We start from the raw sequence: 22471 nt of genomic DNA on the forward strand, positions 1-22471 counted from the left end.
TAGGAAATTACTAGAGCAGAGAGACTTCCTATTTGGATATTAAGTTAAAGCCCATTGAGAAATTCATATACATTTCTGGAGCTTACGTCTGTGCTATCAGTTTCGGATTCTATGACTCAATATTTAACAGAAAGAAGCTATTTATCTTGAGCATTTTCCATGCATGTAAAGAATATTTGGAGAACAACCAAGATCTGTTGAGCAGACATCAAGGATGTGACGACCTGAACTGAGGATCTTCAGCCTAGTCTTGCGCAGCCGCTTTGGATGTCCAGCTTCAAATTCTAAACAGAAGCATATGGTGAAAGGTGAGTTGTTTTCCACAAAAATCTATAAACCTCTGCTTCAGTCCCTCATTTGTATCTACAAATTGGACTTAGCTTCACTGATTCTGTTTTACTACTTTAAAATTATATAATTACTATTATTGTGTATAAGAGAAAATGTGGGAGTGTGTGTATGAGAGTGTGTATGTGTGTGTGAGAGTGCATGTATGTGTTTGTGCATGTGTGAGAGTGTGTGTGTGTGTGTGTGTGTGTGTGTGTGTGTATGTCTGTGCATGCACACCACAGTAGAATGTAGTTAGCTGTCAGGGGACAACTTTTGGGACTTGGCTCTCTCCTTTCACCATGGCATCCTGGGATCAAACTCAGGTGGTTGGGTTTGCGCAGCGGGCACCTCAGCTGCTGAACCCTCTCACTGTGTTCATTGTATTGCCTTTTATTCACACCTCTTAGATGGTAGCCATGGTTGTTTATGCTCTAAAATAAATGGGCTGATCATAACAAAATGAATGAAGGTGATTTCATTCATGCCAGGAGGCTAGATAGCATGCTTGCTGGCGGGAGTGTCTCCACTCACTGCTCTCCTTCCTCACAGAGGGGTTGGGGGAGGGGAGCTATTAGAACATGCTCTTCTTTCTCCAACCTAGCATGCCTGTAATGGCTAGGATTCTCTTCCAAATACTCTGTGGACAAAAATAGAGCATCCACCACACTGCAGAAACGTCACAGAAACAAGTAAAAGAGAGAAAGCAGAAGCTCAAAGATATAGGCAAAAACTAGTTGTTCTTTTTCTCTAACAAAAAATAGAGTTTTTCCCCAATATAAACATAAATACTCAAATGCGTCAGTGGCTCTCATCTGCAGCTGTCCATTGACTTGGTAAGAAAAATCTTTAGTAATGGAGCAATTTGATAAACAGTGCCATCTTGCCCTTTAGAGTATATCAAAGAATCTGAAAGCGTGGGTATGGCCAATAAAATCTGAAAGAAAACTGTCAGTTATTTCTAGAACATCTTGAGTCTGACACTGTTAATTCTTAGCTTGCTCCTTCCACAAAGCTTACAAGTCTTAGTGTAAATATACATTGCGGGGTACCCTATAAAATTTCAGAGTGTCTGTCAAGACAATTTCGATCATCCTATCTTCTGGTAAGTGCAGAGGATGTCTCTAGCCAGTGAATGGGTAGGTAAGGGACACTGAAGAGTGGGAGCATTTGAAAAATTAAATAGGGGGCCACTTTCCGTCACAGGAACTTACCACGTTGTTACTTTGCTTGGGATCTGCAATTCTTCTTGAGTCCTTGCTGATATATTTCTATGACACATAAAGTATGTTTTATCAGGAATGGGATTAGTTATTTCTAGCAGCACACACATATGCATGCATGCATGCACACGGGCACACACACACAGGGCAGACTACTTCTTGCTCTATGAGAAAATCATCTAAAGCACTTTATAAATCATCAATGGGAGGCTGAGGATAGTTGCACTTAGGGAAGGTCTCATGAGAAGCCACTAGCTTTAGTATTGTGTGTGAAACTCCTAGAACATGTTGTGTGAAAGAGTTTTCAAACATCCAGAAACCCGCTAGAAACATCTTTGATATGGGCCACACAGGTTCTGCAGGAAACACAGTGAAGATTTGCATCTGTTAGGCGCAGTATGAGGTCCTTTCTGTGATACTGAAGAATCCCAGACAGAACAACTCTGATCACAAGCCTCTCGGTCATCCATTTAGGGAGAACAGATGGTTTTAAACTGCAGATCTGAGAATCTTAATGAGTATGTACATCTTCCATCTCCGAGCATGAAGTACCTTCATGTGCAACTTTGAAGATGCACATGGATATGGGGAATTACTAGAGAATATGTACTAATTCTTTGTTTTCACCATCTTGGTTAATGGGGAGTCCAGAACTGTGGAGCTGACCAAGGCCTCAGTGAAAACTGTCATTGTGTTTCTACCCCTTAAAAATGGGGCCATGATTGGGGTGATGTGAGGAAGACATTCATTAAAACAAACAAACAAGCAAACAAAAACAGACCTTAAATAACAACCACAACAACAAAAAACAAAGTCAATTATTACAGTGACTAATGCCAGCAAGACTACTTCTGGACAAACACCCCAAAGACCCTAAGCCCTAACATGTAAGTTCTCGGATATCCATGTGGAATATTGCACTACTCACAATAACAAGAATGTGGGGTTAGCCTGGATGCCCTTCAACAGACAGTTGAGGTAATGTAAACACAGTAATATATACAATGGAATGTTATTCAGGCCACAGAGAAAAATAAAACTGGCAAGAAGGTGGATGGATCTGGAAATTATTCCATTAAGTGAATTAACCCAGACTCTGAAGGACAAATATCTCAACTGTCTCTCCAGTGTGGAGCCTGGCTTTTAACTTTGCATTTGTGTGTAGCTTTATATCACAAAACTAGAAAGAGTTCTTGAGAAGGGAGAAGTGGGTTTTTAAGGAAAGAGGTGAGAGTAGACAGACGGTAATACACTATTAGGGGTAAAAGGGCAGTAGTTTTTTTTTAAATTTTTTTAAATCACAGTTAATGGAGTTTGTGACTACCCATGAACATTTTAAACAAAGGGTATCTCCTGTGTGCAGGCTCGTTTTATCCTCTCCTGCTCTACCCCACCAGGCTAAGCACGTGCTGATACCAGAGCGAGTTAGTTGTAGTCCACCCTAATATCTGGGTGATGTCACTGGGCCTTTTCAAGGAACCAGTAGTAGTTAAGTGACAGAAAAATTAAATGTACCTAAATGGACACAACCAACCAAGAGGAAGGACATACCAGTGTGATGTAGTGAGGACTTGAAAAACTGGAAGGTAGGCGCTCCAAGGACTCCGCAGTGCTCTGTGATGAAAAGATACTATTAATCTGCAACTAGTGCTCAAGAAAGGATCACTCTTTCTAAGCCCACAGAATGTATTCCTATCCTGGGACAAAGACCCAGTAAATGTGCAAATAAGGAAAGATGCAGAAACAGTAATCTTCCCTGGATGGCTGTCTTACAAATGAGTATATCTAAGATTTTTTCTATAAAGAACACACATGGGAGATGATGGGATCTTCTTAGTATCCTGTGGTATGAATAACACCAGACGAGTCTGGTCGCCTCCAGGTCTCAAAAGTCCCGTTGGAGTTCTGAAAGGCGAGAGTCACTTACATTGTGTTGAATGTGGAAGCTCTTTGGGTGCTTCCAAACTGCCTATGAACATACAGGTGTGTCCTTCTTTAATATACTTTATGTTAACTCCTTAGGAGACAGTGAGACAGCTAAAAGGCATGGCCCAGCAGAAGCAAGACGTTGGACAGGAATTTCTTCCAAAGAGAAAAATCTAGGTATCATTATATATATATCACCATATATATACATACAGATATATCACCATATATTATATACCCATACATATATATCAGATTATAAGAATAAGTAGAACACATCAATAAAAAAAACTACATGAACATACACAAGACAGTTCATTAACTGTCACAAGCGAAAGTATCTCACATGTAGGGGATGGATATCTGTCAAGATTGGATCACTCCTTGTCTGATGCTCATTGGGAAAGTACCCTTTATTCTCTACTCCCTGTGTTTCTCTAGAAGAGCTGTAAAAAGAGGAAATGGAACATTGACACATTCTATGGGAATAGGCAAGTGATTATAATTAAACCACACCCAATATTTTTAAGTGATGTGTAGCTTGTACCTTGTCACAATTCAATTACAATATTTCAGCGAGAAACCAATATTTATATTTTATGAACGAGCTGTATGGTTCTCAACAAATAACAAAGTTTGAGAACTACAGGGATAAGAATGTGGCTATGAACAGGCATGTAAAAGTTTGATTTGGTTTTCTTACCTGAGCTTTAGTACTAGACTCAAACCACCCAGCATTGATATATTCTGTGTCTACATAGTTGGTATGTTCTTAGTGATAGCTTCCTTTGACTAGGAATATGCAGACATACCTTTGATGTTGCTTCATCTTGAGGCATTTCTGGTAACGAATTAATAATGTGACAAGTCCAACACCAATTATAACCATGACAAGCACAATGGCCATGATGGAGACATCTACACCATAAAAACAAATTAACAGGATTTCAACTGAGTACCTACTTTAGGACTGTAGAAGGCTAACAATGGTTGCCACTTCATTTTTTCCCTAAAGGACTTTAGCTTTCCTTCCTCTGATATGATACAAATTACAGGTTAAGTTATAACGATCAATTCTAAGATTCCATGATGCTTGAGGAAAATAATAGTCAGCAAGAAGATGTCTGCTGGTTAGTTATTAACCAGCTATAGGAAAGGCCCCGTTGTGTTTTGGATTTCAGAAGTCATTAACCACAGATGGCTAGAAGATACATTAATTCTAAAAGGCAAATATGATAAATTTAGTTTGGGTCTCCCAACATGTGAAATAGTAAGATGGACTCATAAAAATCCAAATAGAAACACATCAAGTATATGGCAGAAGGGATTTGTGTGTGTGTGTGTGTGTGTGTGTGAGGCTTAGGATGTATGTGAGTATTATATTCTAAACTGCTTACTGGTAAGGTTTAGGGCTTCTCCCCAGTCAGTAATTAGCGGTTCTTCCTCACACTCACACTCAGGTTTCTGATCATCCTCCTGGAAGAACAGTCAATAATGCCTTGTTATTGTTACTGAATGAATGATAGAAGCTATGTTTCACAGCTCGCCTATGTTAATGCTAGTTTTACATCAGACCCATACATCCATATTTATATCCATGTAAATTCTAGTACTTGAAAGAGCGTTTGATATAAATCTTAATAAATTTTTAACTGATCAACTTGGTTTAGGGAAAATGTTCCACCCAAATCTGATAGTATTGAGCAGTATTTAGCTTAAAATAAATTTACAATTTGTGTGTTTTTCTAAAAGCTAATGTTTTTACAAACGAATGTTGATACTGGCATCATTTAATTGTAAGTGATATTAGGACAAATTAAACCTTAAACTTCGTGTTTAAGCTTCATATGTATGTACATAAATGGGTTTCTAAATTACCAATTTTACAACAGATTATTTATGTGCAATATTGGTGACATCTATTTGTAAATATCTGGGTTGGCTCTTTGCACTGATTTTATTGGTCATACATAAAATGTAAATAAAATATATCACTCTCTAAAAGGACCAGCATACTTCCACGCAGGTTCGAGAGAGAGGGAAGGCTAAAAAACGGTCAGTAAGGCACTATTTGAAGAGGCAATGAAATCTTACAGAGTTTTCATCACACTGGGAGGAGCAACTGGTTGAATTGTAGGCCTTTTCTATTTGTACACATTCGCCATGGCTGCAAACCTAGAGAGGAAGTAACAGGCATGGATTAGAGTGATGCAACTTAGGAGACATGATTTTACAGACATATAAAATTATACATTCCTCCTTTTGCGGCTTAATTGCATGTTTGATACCGCACTAGGGCAGGTTGCTTTCACACCCATAACACCCATGTCAGTCTCTCTGGGAGGATCACAAGCCAGGTAAGGTGTAATGCTAAAAAAGTCTTGCTTTGATTTTGCCATCTTTATTTAGCTAAAAGGTATAACCACAAAGAGTTGCAATCCCTCTATGCCAATAGATGGACTAGCCTTCCCTCCCCCCTCATACTCTCTTGCGTCTCTCCTCTGTTCTCCCTTCCTGTTTTTGTAGTTCTCCAGTCATCTACCTTTCCTCCTCTTCTTTTGCGGCTATGACTACTGTACTCTAGCTAGGCACATGGGAACCAAGAAGCTTTATGCTGTGTTTAACATAGAAATTCTTTCTTTAAAAAAAAAAAAAGGCTTTTATGTACTCTCATGTTTGCTGAAAAGTTATTCATACTAATGAAGAGATTGATTCAACCTACCTATGCTGGACAAAAATATGTGCCAGGCATACAACTGAGTATAATTTAGCTGGAACATGAATAAAAGGATGTCATTTATGGCATCTTTAATAAGTGTGGGAGACAGGTTATGTGAGATAAGCCAGACAAGACACAGAGACAGATGAGAAACTCTCAATCATGTGTGCAAGATTAAAACGTTGACCTTAAGGAAGCAGAGAACGGAATTGTGGCTTCCAGGTGCTGGTGGATTGCCAGGGAAAAGAGAAAGGGAACTCTAGTTAATAGGTTTCAATTTTCAATTAACCAGGAAGAATAGTTTCCAGTGGTTCACAGTATAGTAGAATGATTGTAATTGATAACAATTTACTGAGTATTTTCACATAGTTGGTAGAAAGGATTTTGAGCGTTCTCAACATGAAGAAATGGTCACAGATTAAAGTGGTGTCTATCTTAGTTACTCAGATTTGGTTGTTGCTCATTCTACACATGTGCCAAAGGGTTAAAAATAGGCACAATAATTAACTAGAGATCATAATTGTTAAAATCCAGAAAGGTACATTAAAAAGCCTTTCTTGTTTTCTCTCTGTTAAAAAAACAAGTATTTCAAATCAAGCTGAAGTATGAGTCGTCACACTACACTACTCACTGGCTTCCAGGAAAGCATTTCTGTTGGGAATGCTCTGTGTGTGACAATCTCAAGTACGCTTGTCTGTGGGCCCTGGGAATCCAGCCTCATTACTGAAAACCTAGGACTTAGCCAGTAAATGTGGTTGAATGAATAAAATAAACAAAGAGTGATTGTTGACATCAGTTACAGTAATCCGTGTAGAAGTTATGTGATTTCATTAGATGCCTATTTTAAGACACCAATTAAACGTGTTTATAGCAATTACTTATAATTTAGTGTAACTGCAATTGAGCAAGAATAACATTACCTTATTATTTCTTTCCTGTCCCTCAATAATTACCAGAAAAGTTGCCATTGCTTTTGGTTTGGTTGGTTTTTGTTTCCTCATATAGAAACAAACCCCCTTTGAAACCAATAACAACAATGGATGATGTTTGTGAGACCCTGAACCAAGACATTTTAACCATACACAAAGTTTTTCTCGTACCATTCCCTCTGCACATTTTGTTCCGGAATTAACCAGGCCAATGTCTTTAGAATTGTGCTGTGAAAACACGGTTTTGCATTTGATGGTTGCATTCTGCTTCGGGTTCTTAAGGTTATAGGCTTTATCCTCTCCGAGAAGCGAGGAGTGCTGGCCTCCTAGACAGTAGATCTTCCCACATTTGAGATCTCTGGAGGAAAAGTGGAATGGTCTCAGATTTAGGACCAGTAACCAAAGCAACCAGCAGAACAGAGACAATCAGCTTGGCCACTTTCCTCTAAACCCTCTTTGTCAGCAGACCCAAGGGCCAGGGTAGGCTGAGTTCTCTCTCAGGCATTCAAAGTTCCGACTCTAGGAACTGATACGAATAAATACAGTCTGCAAAATAATCACTGAAAGATTTCCCAGGCCTCAAAACTCAGTATTCATAAAAGTTCACAGATAATATTTGTTAGTAACTTGTACCAGCATGACTTGAATGGGACCAGTGAAAGTGCTCTTATGTTTTGACATTAACTGATTTTGGGATCTGGGGTTGCTGTCCTTTCAGCATCTGCCTTGCAGTCAGATAGCAAGCGAAGGTTACTGAGAGGGAAGTGAGGGGATTCCTTTTGCACACAGTGTGGATGGAAACAAAGGCGAACTGGACTGAAGGTTTAGGAGTTGTTCTTTTCAGTCCAACTCCCGTTTTGTCACATGGGCTGTGTGGAATGTCAGCTTACAGGCCTGGAAGGGAGCTTAGCTCACGTAGACCAGCCTCACCTCCAACATTCTTTACTCTACGAGCACCTGTCTTTAAGTGCCTTCACTGCTTTCCTTCCCTCTTTCGTTTTTCCACTTTAAAACACATTTTCCATTCCAGCTTGTCCTCTTTTGGTAGCACTCTTCTCCTCCCTGTCTTTCCTCCATTCTAACCCTTCTTAGTTCTTTCTACTCCAGGACCCACAAAGATTTTCATTCAACCAATGAAGCCAGGGGTCTGTACTCTCCACTCTCCTCATAATTCTCAGCAAAATCAGGTTAAAAGGCATCAGAACAGAAGCCCTTTTGAGTTTTCAGTAAACTTTCATAGGGATCTATTTCCATTAGGCACTTACTTCTCTTCACAAGGAACAAATGTATTTCCCCTTTTTTTGCAGTATCCAAATCTGTTGCCTTTTTTATTCATCCTGTAGCAAAAATTGTGACTCTCTTGTGCTCCTGGGGTTGACAATTACATGATAAAATTAAACAAAAGGTGTGAATATTGAATTGAGAATTACAGTTAAGCTAACAGAATCATACCACAAAACGGTGCAATAGAATGGAATCAATAAATCATTAGTATTGAGGCAGGAGAGTAGTTTAAGTAGGAATAGAGATCTGTAAGAACAATGCATGCACACCAGCTCTAAAACAGAGCCAATCAATTACATTGGAGGTAAAATCAGCAATAGAGGTTGCAGCCAAAGAAATGCTAGGTGAAAGAAACCTTGAATGTCACAAATTATATTATCTCCAACTGTACCCTAAATTCTTAGAAGATAGTAACAGAGAAGTATGGACTGTCATCTTAATCATTCATTCCTGGGGCTATCTCTCACCATCACTGAACAACTCTGAGCACTGATCCACCCGAGTGGGACACTGCCCCATAAAGCAGTAGCCTTCTCCATTCTTGCAAGGAAACCCATTGGCTTGGAACTGGTCCTTAGGACACTCAGGAGAGTATCCAGTACACACTTCCGGAAAATCACACTCATTTTTTGCTTGTCTGCATATGATCCCTTCTTTCTTTATCTGTTGAGGAAGAACAAATATTGGAGTCTTTAATGTGTGAGTTGCTGAAGCTGAGTATATTAGGCAGAAGGTTGAATTAATTAACTTATCTCTAAGAGACTGGCTTAGAGCTTCCTTTCCAAGCTAAGTGCTAAGAATTATAAATTTTAGATGCCACGACTCTTATATGACGCTGAGGATGAGAAGACAGTAGGCTATTTTTAAGGATTTGTTTGTTTTATGTATATGAGTGCTATGCCTGCATGTATTCATTTCTGGTGTCCACAGAGGCCAGAAGTTGGCATCAGAACCCTGCAGCTGGAGTTACAGGCAGTTGTAATCTGCCACATGAGTGCTGGGAACCTAGCCTGGGTCCTCTGCAAAAGCAGCCAGTGATTTTAACTACTAAGCTTGTTCTCCAGCCTGAGAAGATGGTTTTGAAAACTGATATCACACAAGCCTTAAGGAGGTCTGACCTGGACACAACATGGTGAAATGGGCAGATGTTCTCATTGACATTGCTTTTCTTCATCCCTTGTGCTGGCGAAATCACGCCAGTGAATCCCTACCCATGCATGGAGTATAGAGCACGGAATCTCTGCCACCCACAGATCAGATTTCACAACATATGCTGTAACAGTCCCCTGATTCTCACTTTCTCTGAAATGTTTGGGGTCCCTAGAAAGAGTTGAAGATATGAAGATTCACAAACTTGCAATTCAGTGGGGCCAAATGTCAGTTAAACCCATGGAGTTTCTGGTCTCTTTTTTTTTCTCCTACTCCAATACCTAGTCATCTAGTATTTAGTATTTATATATAATCTGTTCTCCTTTAGATAAATTATTTTTGGGGATGTATAAATTTCCCTCCCCATCCTCTTGAGGTTAAACAGATTACAAGAATAGCGTTGGTCATGTGATTTCACTCCTACAAACATCAAATGAGGCTCAGCATGTTCTCTTTTCCCAGGTCAGAGAGAGCACCACCTGGTTCAAACACCAGAACGTTTCAGATTAAACACTTTTGGGTCTTTCCAAGAGACACTCTCTCCCCCGGAAGCAGCAGTGCAGGGGCCAGAGGGTGCTTTGTTGGTCCACACACCTAAACTGAGAACACGGGAATCCTTGGGATCCAAGGGCCTCACCTGACATGAGTCACAGCACTCTCCTTCCACACAAGTGGACCCTGGCTTCAGGACACATCTGTGTGCATCACAGCAAGGATTAGTGCATTCCTGGGAAGACGAAAATGTAAACATTACGAATGGGTTTGTGTGTTGGCTCCTATTTGATGATGTAATTATTTGTGCTCCTTCAAGAGCTCCGTAGAAACGCAGGGTCCTTGGCTTTGATATACAGCTGGATTACCGAGTACAGCTGGTGCCTGGGACTCCTGCTGTGTTGCCTTCTGTCTTGCTCCTTCTGTACTTCCCAGCTTATGCACTCTCATTGGCAGGAATAGAGTCCACGGACAATGACCTCCCAGCCTTCTCATGACTTCATACCCTGTTGCTTCCCTGTGCTAGCGTCTGACGTGAGATAATGCAGTTTCTAAAATCTGACCTTACCTCTGGCTTGGGATGCCAAGCATTTCAACCTGAACTTCCCAACCCCCTCCTCCCCCCAACACATCATTATAGCACAACAATAAGACAGTCACTCAGGAGTGTGGCCTACTCCAGGCGTAGTTGTCTGTCTGCATCTGATCAGCCAAGGCCTCCACACGTTTGAACAGAGGGCAAATGGATCCTCGTCCAAAGCCGAAAGCCTTTTCTAATTTCATCTGAGACTTTGAAGACTCGTCTCAGGCTGTCTGGACGAGTCGGCCCCACCCTCGTTATAGACTCTTTCAGTTGCTGTTCTAGTAGAGAACTTTACACTGTACAGCATCTAGAGCTCAGCAGGTTGGTGGGCGTGTGGATTGCAGCTGTACTGGAGACTTACTATGCTTCATATTTTAACAGATTCCCCAGAGGTTTACACTGCCCTTGTTCATTTGAGGCCTAAGTAGCGGAGGATGCATATTTATTTGATGAGTTTTGAAAGAAATGGCTTATAAAAGCAGAGCAAGAATTATCCTGAAAATTTACAGCTAAGGCCTTTTCTAAATGTAAATGCTCTGCGCTTCAATAAGTATATGAACAATTCGAAAGTTTTTTGTTCCTTTCCTAAAGGAGAGTTTTCTATAGTGACAACTGCCCAGCTATGATATAGACAAGCTTCCCAAGGCTCTAAGTATAATTTGATTGACTAGGAGATGATTCCTAGGATGGCCACCACCTACTGTGTGTGGCTGAGGGATCAGAGTTAAGAGTACTTCTCACAAGTCAAGACAATTACTGTATAGGCCAAGCAAATGAAATGCTTCCTGATCTCCAGCAGGATCATCACACATGACTGGAGATTTCATAAGAAGGCTTGAAATGAAGACTGTTCCACAGCTGGGCTTTAAATGGATGATGAAATCAGCTTAATACAGTTTCAGTGAGAGTATGAGATTCCAGCTGAGCACCCTCTTTGTTAAAGATGACAGCATTTGCAAATACCTGAGCCGGCCCACAGTCACACTCTTCTCCTTCATCCACCTTCTTGTTTCCACAGAATGGATAATCGTTGAGTTCGTCAGAAAGTGGATTGTTGAATATGCACTCTGGTTTCTGATTCTTCATATATTGCTGGTATTGGGCTAGGCTACATTTGCTGAATTTTATTGCAGGGATGCTAGAGATGAGATGGGGTGAACATAAAGATTTGTTGCGTAAGTGGAACTGTCAAAGATTAATGAGGAATAGGAAAATAAATACAAATGCTAACTGCCAGAGCAGAGCCATGGCCAAGTTCCTTATTACTTCGTAGTTGTGTTCCAGAGACACAACCAATGAATGTCGTTTCAGTGAAACACTCTGGTTATGTGTCTTTCAACAAATCCTTCCTGAACATGCTAGTTAGTTAGTTGTCTCTGCTTCCTGTTCCTGTTTACCCTCTAATCTGTCCCACTTATGTAAAAATAAAATTGTATTTATTTTAGGTTATAGGCATTTTGTCTGTACGTATACCTATGTGCAGTGACTGTAGAGGCCCAAAGGTACTGGATTCCCAGGAACTAGAGTTAAAGATGGTTGAAAGGCTTCGTGTAGATGCTGGCAATTGAATCTCAATCTTCTTCAGGAACAACAAGTGCTCCTAACAACCAAGCCATCTCCCCAGCCCCTACTGTAAACCAGAATTATAATATTATGTGCTCCTCGTAACATAAGCACATAACAATATAAATCTGGTTTACCATCTCCGAAAGATGACAAACTTTGCAACCAAGTCAAAGAGGCCATTACGTTCAATTCTTTAAGAATAACCATGAGTTAACACAGTTTAGTATGGCATAGTTCTCTACCATACTTGTAGAAATAAACCCCATAATATTTAAAACAAACTTATGACTTCTAAATACCCCTTTTAAACCAATACTCCACTGCCCTTTCTCTTCCTTTGATTGATTTCCTTCAATGCTTAAATACAGAAGGCCTTTCAGAGACTTGAGTCCATCCAATGGGGTTAGTATGACCCTGAGAATATTACTATCTTGAAATCAGTTGCTGAGTCCTATTCCATGACAGCACTGCACTTTGAGCTTTAGCTATTTTCCATCATTTTAAAAATATCTATTTGCTTTCAAATTGTTGATGTGTGGGTATGTGTACAGGCATGCACAGAGCCCAGAAGAGGGCCTCAGATCCCCCTGGAGCTGGAGTTGCAGGTGCTTGTGAGCCTCCCAATATGGATGCTAGTGAACTTAGGTCCTCTGCGAGAGCAGTATGTGCTTGGAGTCACGCAGCCATCTCTCCAGCTTCAACACTGCATCACTGAGTCAATCTGCATACATAAGAAACCACTAACAATAACATTTTCCTTACTCTTCCTGCTACAAAGGAGTCGGAAGATGCACAGGAATGAGGTCTCCACCACAAGGCAAGTCACTCACTGTATGTTGTGGAGTAATCTCTAATGGTTGTCTGCTTGCAAAGGAAAACGTGTTTTCTCCAAAGGAGTCTCACTGGCTACATCGACCTCACTTAAGAGTAGACTTCAAGCTCAGCACTCAATGGCTGACAGAAAACAAAGTAAGTGGTATTTTTGTCTCCTATGGCTTTACTTGGCTATTTTTTGTTTGTTTTATTGGTTTTTTATCTGTATATCATGGTTTCCCACGTTTTTTTTTTTTTTATGGGTTTGGGAGTTTTGTTTGTGTGTCTGTGTTTCTTGTGTTTCTCCTCTATTTTTGCCTGTCTGTTTTCTAAAGGGAGAGTAAAGAAATAGGGTAGTGTTGAGTGCATGGGGAGGAAGTGTGTGGCGTAGGGAGAGGGGAAACTGTGACTAGAATATATTATACAAAAAAATTTCAAAAAGTATATAAAAAATGTATTATCTCAGAATGTATATTCTCAGAGCCTCACCTTTCACTGCTGCTCATCACACATTTTCCCAAAGGACAGGTACATGGAAAGTCATCATGCTCCATGCCCAGGCTGTGCCCCAGCTGATGCGCCATTCTGTTTCCAATTATATTTACATCTGGCAGAAGATCCTGTTTGGGGGGGAACATTGGAGATGTATGTAAGACACCCCAAAGTAGTACATGGGTGTCACTTGAAATCGGTCCTTGAAAGGCTCTTTTTCTGAATCTTAGTTAGTATGGATTTGAGAAATCTATACTAATTATATCTTAATTATATCTCATCCATACTTCAGCCCATGACTATAACTTATAATAAAGTAGGGAAAATGGCTTTTTAAATATTTCTAACTTTATAATTTTTTAGTGTACAGCATACTCCTATTTGTTGTATTAGCACTCATTTATCCAACTATGTAAAATCCATTAACTAATATTACTCTACCTGACAGCAGTATCCCTTCAAAACCTATATTTTGGAGTTGTAAGCCCCAATGGACTGCAGTGTTTAGGCCAAGGAGGGGGGCAAGGTCCCCGGCAGTGGTGTCAGTGTCCTAAGCAAGCAGGCTCAGGAGAAACGTCTCTCTACAATGGGAGACAGTGAGAAGCTGGGAACCCTCACCAGATACAAGTGGATCAGGTTCTTGGACTCCTCAGCTTTCAGAATTGTGAGAAATACATTTTTGTGGTTTACAACCTACTCAGTTTCTGATATTTTGTTACAGAAGCCCATGGTAGATTAAAGACCAATATCCCACACAATTTTATAAGTGGTGTTGACATCATCTCTGAGCTAGATATTCCAACAAAGAGGTTTGCTGTTGTTTTCAATCAATCCTGACATATTGAGCAAACAATTTTATAACTCTTTTAAAAATTTTATTAATTACACTTTATTTACTTTGTATTCCCCCTATAGTTCCCTTGGCTCAGTGGTTAAGAGCATTGCCTGCTCTTCCAAAGGATCAGGGTTCAATTCCCAGCACCCACATGGCAGCTTACAACTGTCCATTTCCAAGAGATCAGACACATTCATACTAATGCACATAATGCACATAAAATAAAATTTTATAATTCTTATGGAGATTGCTTGTGCTATGAAAAAAAAAACTCTGAAGTCAGAAATATAAAATCCAGGGTAGAATTGGTTGCTGTCTTGTCTCATGGATCTAGTTCATGCTTTAACCCCAGTATTCATAAAACATAAATCCAAAGCAGGATAGGTCATCCAGTTATTATAAAGTTAACAGAACACCTTTATTTTGTTTATTTTATTTTCCTCATATGAAGCTTCAAATGCTTCTTGGTCTGGCTAGAATATGATAATTGAAGTAGTAAGAGCTTCAGCTGGGATAAACTGAATTTGCATGTAGGCCTTATGTCATTCATATTCTAAAGGCGAATCTATAGTCACAGAAGTGATTACAAAATAATAAGTAGGTGAGGTTATTTGAACAAACACTAGCTTTTAAGCTTGGGTCTCAACAAAACTAAGCTGGGGACAGCAGCAACCAGGGAAAGACAGCAAGCCACAAATCTTCATGTTTTCAAGTATGTCTCCAACGGAGTTACAGGAGTAGCCTTTCCCGGAAGCTTTGAGGCTAAAAGAGAGGCCATCCAAGCAAGGAGACATGATAGTGCATGGCTCCTCTCCTAGCTGAGCGTGATTGCCAAGCCTGTCTTGATAGTACACATTAAGTGGCTTGTACTTAATGGTTAAGTACCTGAAATGTCTTGGACCTTACTTGTCCTTGTAAATAGTCATACTTAATACACAAAAGAGTTACAGCTTTGGACTACACTGCTGTGTTTTCATTCCTGTGTATAGATCTTTGAACTGTGCTTTAACTTTATTGTTCACTCACAGTTTTTCATAAGACACTGTTTTTGTTTTTGTTTTTGGTTTTTTTTTTTTTTTTCATTTGCTAAAAAGAATATAGATCTCTTTGTGACAAACCTTTGGAAATAGAGGTTAACTACAGATCACGTATGGCTTTTCAATGCGATTCAGATAAATATAAATATACAACATTAGTTCAAATATTTGGATTAAACGGTACGATGTTTAATTGTACAACAGCCCACCTTAACAACACTGCATGAATGAAGCGGGTGGCACATTCCTCCTGGGTAAGCAATTCCTTGCATAGGCATGTAGAGCCACTTCCCACTATGATAGAAACAAGAATACTTATTCTCAACCTGACTGAACAGTTTAATTAACACAAATCCAAGTGGCACTGAATCATCACAGTGGCAACCCCTTTGCTCCTGAGACAATCCTCTCAGCTCTGGACAAGTGGAAGGCCCAGTTGTCACTGGGATCAGTTTAAACCTAGAGGCACCAAGAAAGCCAAAAGTGCTCTTACGATGAAATCGGAAAACAATGTTTTTTTTTTCCCTAAGAAAAACAAATTTAAAGAGGAAGAACCTTGTTTTTGTTGATTCTTCTTTACTTTATGCTCATATCTGAATAAAACTTTTAAATGTCAAAAACAGACAAAAAACTGCAAGTTAATTAAACTTTAAGGTGTTTGGGAGGGAAATACAGTACAGCAGATGCACTCAGAATCATGATTATTTGATTATGCTTGATAACACTTAAAAATATCAATCATAGAAGGTCAGAGAGGAGCAATGGTAGTTCTAACCCGACATTTAAACGAATCCATGTGTAAAAACAAGACTATTCCCATGTTCCCTAAAAGGATAAATGTCTACATTGTAGGGGTCTAATTTTAACCAGAGTTGGGCCTTTGTAAACAGAACCACCATGAGCTAGAAGACAACACTTGTAATATCAGGAAATTCAAATACAAGAAAGGAGGTGAGCTGAAGAGACCCTTTTCATCCTTTCTTTCTTCTTTCTTTCTTTCTTTCTTTCTTTCTTTCTTTCCTTCTTTCTTTCTATATATATGTATATATATATATATATATATTTTTTTTTTTTTTGGTATTTTGAGAGATGGTTTCTCTGTGTCGCTTTGGTGTTCCTTGATTTTTTTTCTCTGTGGACCAAGCTGAACTTGAACTCATAGAAATCCACCTGCCTCTGTCTCCTGGGATTAAAAAAGGCATTTGCCACCACCGCCAGGCTAGCCTTTTATTTCTTTATTTGAGAAGATATACCATGTTTCTATCTCTGTGTTCTATGTGTAATTGTTTGCTTGTGCTTCTTAGAGCTTAGCATGCTGGGCTTGCTAGCCTCTGAAGACCTTGGAAGAACATGAGAAATGTGAAGAACTAGGGACGGTCAAGCTAGAGGCTGACTTCTCTCAAAGAACTTCGAAATTAAAGATAACACGATGACAATGCCATGTGTCTTATCTAGCTGCTTCTAAATCTTTGTGATTATAGACAGAAGATATCTGGCACCCCAATACATGGGAAGTCCCAGACATCATGCCCGGGTTGCGGTGAGCAGCTGTCCTCTTTAAGCCCCTGTTTGTAAACAACTTACTGATCTGAAAGTTACCCATAAAATAAGAAAATTTTTTTTACTAAAGTAAAATGTTGTACATTGCACCTATTTAGGTAGTACTAGATGTCCTAAAATTCGCATATGGCTTTGTGAGTTAAATCGGTAGGAATAGATGCTAGCCATCAAGCCTGACAACCTGAGTTCGATTCCCCAGGACCCACTTGGTGAAAGGAGAACGCTTACTCTTGCAAGTTGTCCTATGACTTTCACAGGTGCACAGTAACTCATGTATACCTACATATACACACACATCACAAATAATAAACACACATTTAAACACTAATGCATAAATAGGGGCCTCTCGCTTTCCATAAAGTTTATGGTAATATTTTACAATGCATCATCCCCCCATAACTTTTGGTCATAACGGTGTATGTCTAAGCCCAAGACAGGCACACTTACACACCTGAAAAGAAGTGTTGTGGACCCATCAAGATGAAAATGAACAGTCTGGATCTCTCTCATCAATCCACTAAGTGACTAGACTGGACTCCTCACAGGCTTTAGGAACTGCTTGCTTCTGAGCTCAGGCTGAAAGCTTAACTCTAGCTAACCCCGAAAAGAGGATTCACAGACTGGGTTTGCAGAACTCTGGAGATTTTATTGTCATTATAGGCAGAGAGCAGGTGCTTCTCTGACAGTGACGTCAGCAGCATCAGAAGAGATACTTAAATCTACTACTGTTCTCATGTAGCTCTCCAGCAATGTGATGTCACTTATGAAAACAAAGACACTTATCCCAGGGTCTGTGCTTTTCATTTCTATATATACTTAATCAATTTCTTCTGAAATAAGTATAATGCTAGATATTTTGAGTAGAAGAATTAATAATTAAGTGAATCCTCTCGAACTTTTATTTACAAATAAAGAAGCTAGAGCAGGTTAAAGTTATCAGGGCAGATTATCCAGAAATGGTGGAATCTTGGGGAGGGTCTGGCCCTGGGTGGTGATAAGAAATGTCCATGGATCCTCAACTTAACCTTGCTTCTACAAATTTTCAGTTCTGCATAAGAATATATATATAGTCTTAGTATTAGCCAAAATATTATTAAATGCCTATACCCACAATTAACACTTTTTCCTGTATAATAACAAAAGTAAATACTTTTAAATGTTTTATGTTGTTTATTTTGTTTTACTTTCTTTTTTCATTGGCGTGTGTGTGAGTGTGTGTGTGTGTGTGTGTGTGTGTGTGTGTGTGGTTTATTTGCACAAGTGTATACACATGTGTATGCCCATGTGTGGCCATGAGAGAACAGAAGGGGATTTTAGGGGTTCAGCTCTATCATGCTTTATTCCCTTAAGACAGAGTTTCCAATTGGGCCTGACGCTGGGGCTGGTGGACAGTAAGTCCCTATGGTCCTCCTGTCTCTTTCTGACTCACATTGCTGGGGCAACTGGCCCTTGCACGGCCACACCTAACTTTTTACATAAGTACTTGGGATCCAAGTACTCATATTTTCAGAGTGAGCATTCTCACCCACCAAAGCCATCTCCTGAACCCTATTTGTTGTTGTTGTTGCTTTTTAATAATCTGCCAGATGTGTGAAGAAAGATGGAATAATCACATACCTCAGTAAAATCGCATGATCAAAATCCTTCCTTTTTCTGAGAACTGTTTCTTGCCAAGTTGAAAAACTCAATAAGGTAGTTTCTAGACTTGACACTATTTCTATTTGGTCTCTAGCTGACCATATTTCAATGCCAGCCAATGTCACGTGAATATTCAAAGTTTTAAAAATCTGTTCAAAGAAGCAATAATTTCACAAAATCAAATTGTTAGAAGGTTCTTTCATTATTACTTGCATTCCCTTATATTGAAAAAAAAATTCAAACTTGTTATGTATAGCATACATAGCACACCTCTTGTTTTATAAATTGATATACTTAGCGATAAAGCAGAGTATCACATAGAACACTGGGGGAATTTTCATGAATTCCAAAAAAGAAACTAATATGGTAAAACTATGTTTGAAAATATCATAATTTCAGCATAGAGATGGAAACAATAAGTATGAATGAAAATAATATAAAAATTTATAGCCTTTCATGAGCACGTTAGAAGGCTACAAATAATCAGGGCAAGAATCCTGCTGGCTCAACAGGAATTATCCAAATTGAAATACAAAGCACTGAAAGAATGAAGAAAAAAAAACGAGGTCTAACGCTGTGGCAAAGAGCTAAAATAATATGCACATTCTGTATGACCTAGCATTCCAACTTCTTAATTATTTATATAAAACAAATGAATACGCACAGTTGTTTAAAGTAGCTAGCAAAAAATGCAATTAGCAAAATGTCTTTCAGCTGCTGAATGAAACGGTGCACTGCCACTGATCTAGATGGGCCACTCCTCCCAGCATCTTCCTCTGCATCTTCTTACTCATGGAGCCAGGATGTGTTAGAGTGATTCAGCAAAGGAAGATGTGACCACCCACAATTTGTCTTAGAAACGGTTCTTATTCATGAATGCTTAGATACACTAACAGTCTTAATAGATTATAGTAAAGTTGTCTCTGACTTCAATGACAAAGCATAGACAATAAATGACAGCATGATTTGTTGTTGTTACACATAGGCACAGAACACTGATTTTGAAATAGTGTGGTCTAATATTTATTTACTTGGTTCTCCAATTGCCCGTGCATTCTTTCTTAATTTTTGTGTGATCAGAGGTTTTTAAATTGTTCTTACTTATTATTAGTGTGGTGTGGTGTGGTGCTGTGTGTGTGTGTGTGTGTGTGTGTGTGTGTGTGTGTAGTGAGACACCTCCCTGGTCCTAATGTAGTTCACATCTTCCTTTGTGAATTACTAACACATTCTAGGTCTATTCATCAGGTGTGGAGACACAAAAGAAGATGCTGGTTTGAAATTTACTTAGAAATTAAGTGTAATTTACTTAGCAAACCAAAACTTTGGTACTGTGGTTTGTTGCTATGATTGTTTTGAAGACATTTTTACTAACTAGTTGACCTGGTAGAACTGCGGTTTGTGCTATTTCAATGTCACAGCTATTACTACAGTTCTTTCAAAGACCTTCTCATCCATATATATTTTCATTTATATTTTCAGGTTGAAAATATAAATATAATATATAAATATAGTTCAAATTATATCCAAACTTACCATGTTGACAAAATTGACCATTCCCCAAATTCGTTTTCTTAGCTTGTTTTGGGGTTTACCGTTCCTGCGGTACTGGAAAAATAATTATGGCATTTATTATTTATCAACATTGAAGAAAAAGTCCAGCAAAAACTTCACTTACTATGAGATATTGTAGAAAACAAAACAAAACCAACCAAACCAACCAAACAACCAACAAAACAAACAAAAAACCCCACTACAAATAGATGGCAATGGAAGAGAATTATCTTTCCAGTTAGCTAAAATCTAAACAAATTATGAAGACATGGCAGTTTTTGAAAAACTAGACACAATGGTCCCTGAAGATGCGCTCTGGCTTAGCACTGCTTTAAGGTTTTCTTTTGAATTTTGGTTTTGGTTATTTCCTTTTCAAATTATAATACATTACATTTGTTTGTTTTTGTATTTGTTTGTTTAGTAGTCTTCAGAGCTCATTTCTATTCCCAGGCTACTGTTAAAGTTATACTGCAGCCATCCTATTGCTAGCATCAGCAAGTTTACTCCTCATGATCCCTGACTACCTGGAGGTAACAAATTAAAAAAAGACACACAGTCAATGCAGACCCTATGAAGTACAGGGGCACAGGCCATCCCTTCCCTCCTGGTGGGAGCTCAGAAGGCCAACTAGACTTGACTGCTCTGACTCAGATTCTGTTCTTAAAACTGTGTTTCTTATACTAGCCATAGGGAATAATTCTCTGTGCCAGCACACACATGGTCATGTTTTGTTCATTCTAAAACTCTGTGCCAAGAATGCCCTTCCGGACGTCTCTGGAATTCTTTTCTATAGTCCACAAGCGTCTTCCTCTTCACTGAACTGAACACTTGCTCTTCATCTTTCTGGGCACCTGGTCCATATGTACTGACCAGTTTCTCTTTCAAGGCGTTTCTTTACATCTTGATTTCTACTACCATTTACTACTGTTTCCTTTTCTCCCGCAATACCCTTAAATTCTAGAGATTCCTATTACTCAGTTGGGGTGGGGGAGATGTCTGAAATACTTTGTAGAGAAAAAGCCCGAGGCTGTCTGGGAAACCATAAAGTTAAAGTTTGCAACCCAAGGAGAGTAGAGGACATTGATGGGTATGAGCTTTGTACCTTTACTCCTAACCTTTCACTCAGTGTTTGCTGTTACCCAACACTCATACACAAGGGTCTTTCTTTTCACTTGAAGTCGTTAGGTCTGTCGTACCACATGTACATAAGTATGATTTCCTTCCCACAATCCTTTAACTGTCACTGCCAGATATTTTGTGCCAAATTTGAGCATAACAATATATTTTTACTGCTATTTTAAATGTATTATCCTAATCTTCTATGGCTTATAGCAAATGACATATAAATTAGACAGTTAACCTAGCTCTTTTCTTCAACTGATTTGAAAAATATATTCCCTCCTTATCTTTACTGTTCTGAATTTTTCTTATATTGCTATCTGATTTAATAGCTCTTTATTTCTGGAAGACTCTTTAGGATTGCTTCTCAAATACTATCAAATACATCTGGTTACCTGCATGCTTTTTCATCCAATTTTTAAATGTCCATTGCCTCGTTCATAGCTTGCATTCTTTACTTCCCTGTACTCTCTGATTTCCATGCTTCATTCTCTGATTCACATCTTCTCTCTTAATGTGTGCTTAATGTCTGTTTAATTCACTTGAAGATAAATACTTTTTTCTTTTACAAATGTTAAGGGAGTTTCCCCAGAAACCTATCACTTTATGTAGTCTCTCTTTTACCATTCTAGTCATCTTACTTTATTCGTTTTCTTATTTTCAATGACTTTAAATTTATGCATCTATTATATAGTATAATTGGAGTATCACACTATATAATTGACAGCTGATTGACAGTTCTTGGAGACCTAACCTATCTTCTATTACATTGGTTGGCTGTCTCATGAAGTCTGTTTTTATCTAGCATATAGGGATGGTTTTGTTGGGAAATTTCTACTTGGGTTCTAGCTTGTTTACCAGATCTCCAAGCAGTTCTTTATTTTGAAAGTTTTGCTTAGCACACCAGTGACTGAATATTTGTGCTGGCATGTCTGTTGTGGAGCATAACACGAGCCTAGGGTCTGTCTTCCCATGATTGCTGTTTTCCCTGCTCTGGCTACAGGCAGACAGGAAGTTCTCTCTATCTTCTGGGATCTTTGTGGAGCTCATGAGTAGAGGCAGCACTGAGAAGAATTATCCATTCTTTTGTTAGAATGGATAATTAATTCTGTCTTCCTGTATGCGCTAACTACAGGTAACACAACCTCTAAATTTTACTTCTCATTCTGATGAAGATTTTCTCCTTAAATTTTTAGCATTTGGAAATCTTCAATGCCTTTTGTTGAGT

The 22471-nt window shown here is 38.9% G+C and overlaps 1 protein-coding gene across 1 annotated transcript in view; it reads right to left on the minus strand.

Moving 5' to 3' along the window:
* Positions 1-239: 239 nt before the first annotated feature.
* Positions 240-22471, minus strand: part of Adam7 (ADAM metallopeptidase domain 7) — a 32434-nt gene continuing 10202 nt past the window's right edge. The window contains exons 8-23 of the mRNA XM_060391748.1: positions 20107-20178; positions 18553-18722; positions 15585-15669; positions 13501-13631; positions 11596-11770; positions 10195-10284; positions 8876-9071; positions 8390-8492; positions 7296-7482; positions 5571-5651; positions 4874-4952; positions 4289-4394; positions 3823-3922; positions 3102-3164; positions 1542-1598; positions 240-284 (exon numbers count right to left, since the gene is read on the minus strand). Of these exons, the coding sequence (XP_060247731.1) occupies positions 240-284; positions 1542-1598; positions 3102-3164; positions 3823-3922; positions 4289-4394; positions 4874-4952; positions 5571-5651; positions 7296-7482; positions 8390-8492; positions 8876-9071; positions 10195-10284; positions 11596-11770; positions 13501-13631; positions 15585-15669; positions 18553-18722; positions 20107-20178 (1740 nt within the window). The remainder of the gene's footprint in view (positions 285-1541; positions 1599-3101; positions 3165-3822; positions 3923-4288; positions 4395-4873; positions 4953-5570; positions 5652-7295; positions 7483-8389; positions 8493-8875; positions 9072-10194; positions 10285-11595; positions 11771-13500; positions 13632-15584; positions 15670-18552; positions 18723-20106; positions 20179-22471) is intronic.

This window comes from Meriones unguiculatus, chromosome 9, assembly GCF_030254825.1.
Source record: "Meriones unguiculatus strain TT.TT164.6M chromosome 9, Bangor_MerUng_6.1, whole genome shotgun sequence".
Taxonomy (NCBI): domain Eukaryota; kingdom Metazoa; phylum Chordata; class Mammalia; order Rodentia; family Muridae; genus Meriones; species Meriones unguiculatus.